This window comes from Ceratina calcarata, unplaced genomic scaffold (assembly GCF_001652005.2).
Source record: "Ceratina calcarata isolate Rehan_Ccalc_2016 unplaced genomic scaffold, ASM165200v1 scaffold21.2, whole genome shotgun sequence".
Taxonomy (NCBI): Eukaryota; Metazoa; Arthropoda; class Insecta; order Hymenoptera; family Apidae; genus Ceratina; species Ceratina calcarata.
Genome location: NW_017142677.1, coordinates 189,623 through 194,078, shown reverse-complemented (window position 1 = coordinate 194,078; position 4,456 = coordinate 189,623). Strand labels below are relative to the sequence as shown.

The 4,456-nt window shown below is 35.2% G+C and overlaps 2 protein-coding genes across 2 annotated transcripts in view; one reads left to right on the top strand and one right to left on the bottom strand.

Moving 5' to 3' along the window:
- Nucleotides 1-683, top strand: part of RpI1 (RNA polymerase I subunit RpI1) — a 7,273-nt gene extending 6,590 nt beyond the window's left edge. The window contains exon 7 of the mRNA XM_018019891.2: nucleotides 375-683. The gene's annotated coding sequence lies outside the window, so the exon portion shown is untranslated. The remainder of the gene's footprint in view (nucleotides 1-374) is intronic.
- A 93-nt stretch (nucleotides 684-776) lies between these two features.
- On the bottom strand, nucleotides 777-2,526 carry LOC108622187 (thioredoxin-2). The gene is made up of 4 exons (XM_018019892.2): nucleotides 2,377-2,526; nucleotides 1,346-1,462; nucleotides 1,163-1,276; nucleotides 777-1,075 (listed from the first exon to the last, which is right to left on the bottom strand). Exons 1-4 carry the CDS (start codon nucleotides 2,398-2,400, stop codon nucleotides 1,013-1,015), a joined length of 318 nt encoding a protein of 105 aa, XP_017875381.1. The 5' UTR covers nucleotides 2,401-2,526; the 3' UTR covers nucleotides 777-1,012.
- Nucleotides 2,527-4,456: the final 1,930 nt, after the last annotated feature.

The window sequence follows — 4,456 nt, the reverse complement described above, 5'->3', positions numbered from 1 at the left end:
TGCTCGAACTGTCGAAATTTAAATTTCAAATATGCGCTTATTTTTAAGCATTATCGTAGAGGTGTATCAAATTAAAAATCTCTGGATAATACTTTAAGTTTTAATTTAGGAGAGAAGTCGTTGTTCTACAACAATCTCTTAGTTGCATCTTTTAAACTCGATCAATTTTCCACACAAATTTCATGCTATAATTTTTTTGATTGTATTTCAAACATGTTTCTAATCTACAGGAAGGCGAGACAATTTAGTATCTCCATCTAGTCGGCTAATGTTGGGCCAGCCTTGCAAGTCTGGTACTGGTGCGTGTTCCTTGTTAGTAAAAATACAAAAACAACCAGAGACCACATTATCGATAGGTGCATAATAGAGGTAACATAATTCCAAATAATGTACTGTCTATATGAAATTGTGTACATAAATTTAATTTTAATACAACAAATATAAATCAATTGCCTTTACATTATTATAAATAGTAAGTTCTGTAGCTCCGATAGTTCTTTTAATTTCTTAAAAAATGCAAGTTTGCAAGGTATAAGAAAAATAACAAAAATAACAGCAGTCTGGAGGATGACGAGAAAATCTGGTATTCACCTTAACTTGAGTCTGATACTGGTGCATATTCGTTATTAATAAAAATACAACAACCAGAGGCTTGTCCATGGATAGGTACATAATCGACGTAATATACTAACGTGATGAAACTGTGTAAATAAATTTAGTTTGAATATAAGTGTAAATACATTACTTTTACATTATTACAAACAGTAAAGTAAAAATAAGTATATTACACGTTTATTTTTATAAGCTGATTACATTTTATTTTGCAACAAAATATGTATAACAAAACTGACAATGTGTTATCAAAAAAGTCTTCACCTACGTTTGCATTCGCTTTGGAACTTGCAATATCATTTTATGATTGATTACAAAGCTGTTTTTAATTATCTCTGATGATTAGTGCTAATTAAGGACAATTCTGTTGAAAAATATACTTATTCGTACAGTTACTTATTCATTTGTGCTTTTGAATTGTACTTTTAAGTTTATCGAAATTAGCACCAGAGAACGTCTCCAGCTGAAACAAGCGAGTTTCATTTTAAATATCAATTAATTCTCAATCCCTCAATATTTCTGTTATTAAACGTTTAGATCTGATACATACCACTTTGCCATTCTTGATGAAGATGAAGGTGGGCATGCTGGTGATTTCGTATTCGCCAGCTAAATCTTCGCATACATCTACATCAACTTTCAGGAAAATTACGTCTGTTATTTCCTGTTAAAAATAATACTCGTTACAAATCTACGTTCAAATGATCTTGCGTAACAAAATAACTTATCTCACCTTCGATAATCCTTCCATTTTGGGTGCGATCATTTTACATGGGCCGCACCACGTAGCAAAGAAGTCGATTACAACTAATTTGTCTCCAGCACCGTCCAGCTGTACCTTCAAGTCATCCTGTATATATAAACACGTTTCATAAATAACACTTATACATTGCGTAAACGTTCCTAGTAGCTGGGCATACTATATAATGTACACTATCACAGCTGATAAGTTAAAAATGATTAAATACGATAAGAGCTATAATGCCAGTCATACACTGATTTCGTTAATCCTGATCTCCGAAATACATACATATACTTAATAAATAATATTTATGTAACAAATAATATACTTATCAGGTTACAATATAATCGAAAATATGTAGATTAATAAATATGTGGTCTTTAATTCGAATTTGAGGAACTCAACTAAAATGAATAAAAAAAATATGAAGTCATCTATTTTTCTAAAGGAAACTCTTCGAGATAACTTGGCGATCGATCATACGATTTAAAATCAATGAATGGGTTAAATTATCCCGCTCGTACATACTTAGAAGCTCATCTATCATGGAAACGCTTAGATATATAAAATCATTCTACTGTCGCACGTTTGTGTAGTAATTGAAATTGTTTATCGTTGATGTAACGCTGTATAGCTCGAAATTCGTTGCCGCTATAATGCAGACAAAATCGAACGCCGGGACGGCATTCGGTATTCGGTCGGTTCATGATTTCAACCACTCTACGCACGTTCGAGTGGAAACCTTTTCGGCTCGTTATGTTGAGGAAACTTTCCTGCCAGTTAACATTGTGCAAGCTAAAATCGATCGTTCCAAGGTTAACTGGTTTAGAGGCGAGATTGTGAGAAAAATTCAGTGGATCTGAACGTGTCCGTGTCTAATTTCGGCGGTTTCTACTGTCGCGCTTAATGAGTATAGATTATTCAACGCGTGCAGGCAAATTGTTCACGCGCGTCACGTTCATCGAACGTTACGAATCTGCAATCGTTTCGCAGTTAGTACAATTATGTATTCGTCTACTCACCGCACTCTTAATTTCAACAACCATTTTTCTGTTTTTTCTGGGAAGTAGTTTCCTCGTTTAAGGGCGAGCAGCTGCGTCGATCCAATCGTAGCAGCGTATCGTTAACGACTGAGTCAACTGAGACTATGAGACTATGAGACTGAGACCAGCGCTGTCGTCGGAATCCGGAATTCTCGGTAGTCCTCTTCCTCGCTCTTACATGATCGCGCCTTCGCGTTCCCTTTCTCTTTCTTCCTCATGCTTCGGAGTTCTTTAGGGTAGCGTCACACTTGGCTGTGGATTACGCCGAAACCGGGTTGCGCTGCTCGCGTGTCAGCTTGCATTTTACTAGCGATTCGACAAACAATCTTGCGAACGTGCGCGAACGCTTAATTCATACAAGCTTTATTTACATACGTACGTACGTACTATAACGCCGTGTACATGACATCTTATTGCGCAATGAGGAAGGACACGTGATTGCAAAGGATGTTCGTTATTATGTGTGTACGTGTATACACCGAAAGCATAAACTCGTTTTCCGTCCTTCTCGATACACCTTCCTCGCTACTCTACGATTCTCCGATTGCCGAGCGTCTACCGTTTTTTGTTTTACAGGCGATAAGATATTAAGCGGACTTCGCGTTTAGGTATTGCTCTTTAGAACAATTTTTACTTAACATTCGTAACATTTCACGCGTAAAGCTCGCTTAAACGCGAAATCAATGCGAATGAATGGAAAGTATATTTTTTGTAGATTTGTATCGTAGTTTCGTTCGATGATACAGCGCGTGATTATGTCCTTCGTAGAAATACTTTCGTGTTCGCGTGACCTTGGCTACGAAATAACAGGGAACATGTGGGTCACCATTCTACGAGAAATCGATTAATGCACATACCGTTGACGCCAGTCTCTATTATCCTCGGACTGTGAAAATATATTTAATCTATGATTCTTCTTAATTCTGTATTCGCCTTTCTATTTCTATAATTGTGTGTGCAATCATCTTAAGTAGAAATTGCGGCACCGACGGAAATCGGAGTATTTACTATATCGCTATTTTAAGAAATTGACGAGACACTTTAATCAACCAGCAGTTGTGTCACTTATGAAACATATCACAGATGACGTCACGCGGTTTTCCTGTTGTAACCATGATATTCTTTAAGTGGAATAAATAAACTTTTTCAACATCGTTCCCGATATGCAACCCATGCAATGTTTAGTTTAACGATAGTGTTATTAATCGTGTAATGGTAATCGTGTATACTTCAGATTGTGCAAATGACGTAATGAACGGATGACAATGCAGAAAAATCGGTCGATACTATACATACACTACGATTTAGTAAATTGCCTCGTTCGAGTCGCACAGTAGTTCAGCAGTGGAAAAAAATCATCGAATAGTTAGTTTTTAGAGTTCTTCATTACAATTTCATAGTAGAATGTCAAGACCCAAGATGTATAAATTCTTTTTATAAATATCGATTATTTGTTGGAATATCATAGCATAAAAGTTAAGAAGTAGGAAGCCTACGATTTTGACTTAAAAATGCGACTACAAACGAAGGCGACTACAGGGACTATCTGAAAAATTTAATAAAAATGCTATATTGTTGTATTATGCTCCTAATGAATGACTTATAACATAAATATAGTTAATGGAAACTTCATTTATATCCCTAAAACATAATTTGAAAGAACGTTTATAGTCATTGAAATAACGTTTAATTAGAGCGTACATTTCCTGAGTCACTGATAACTGAGTGCTTCACTTATGTTATCAAACTATTTTGTTCACAAAAGAGTATTATTGCAAACAAAATATTTTTTAATTTCTCGCTATTCCAATGCAAATTTTTACTTCAGATTTGAAATTAGCGACCCCAAAAACTTAGGAATACCAACTTTTGTAAAATTTTAGTTAAACACATTGACGTTACCGAATTTTTTCCACCAAAAGGCAGTTTCGAACCACTGTGCGTCGTATCTTTGCAAATGCATTAAATTTGTGTTGTACTGTAAAAAAAAAAAAAAACAGATACAAATGCCCAAAGTACGCGTTTACGTTCTCGTAATGCATTATTGAAAGTAAGATAT

Coding starts and splice junctions, on each gene's coding strand:
- LOC108622187 (XM_018019892.2), bottom strand. CDS start 2,400: ATGGTTGTTGAAATTAAGAGTGCG. Junction 1,463..2,376: donor TTGTTGAAATTAAGAGTGCG/GTGAGTAGACGA, acceptor TTATATATACAG/GATGACTTGAAGGTACAGCT. Junction 1,076..1,162: donor TCATCAAGAATGGCAAAGTG/GTATGTATCAGA, acceptor CGCTTGTTTCAG/CTGGAGACGTTCTCTGGTGC.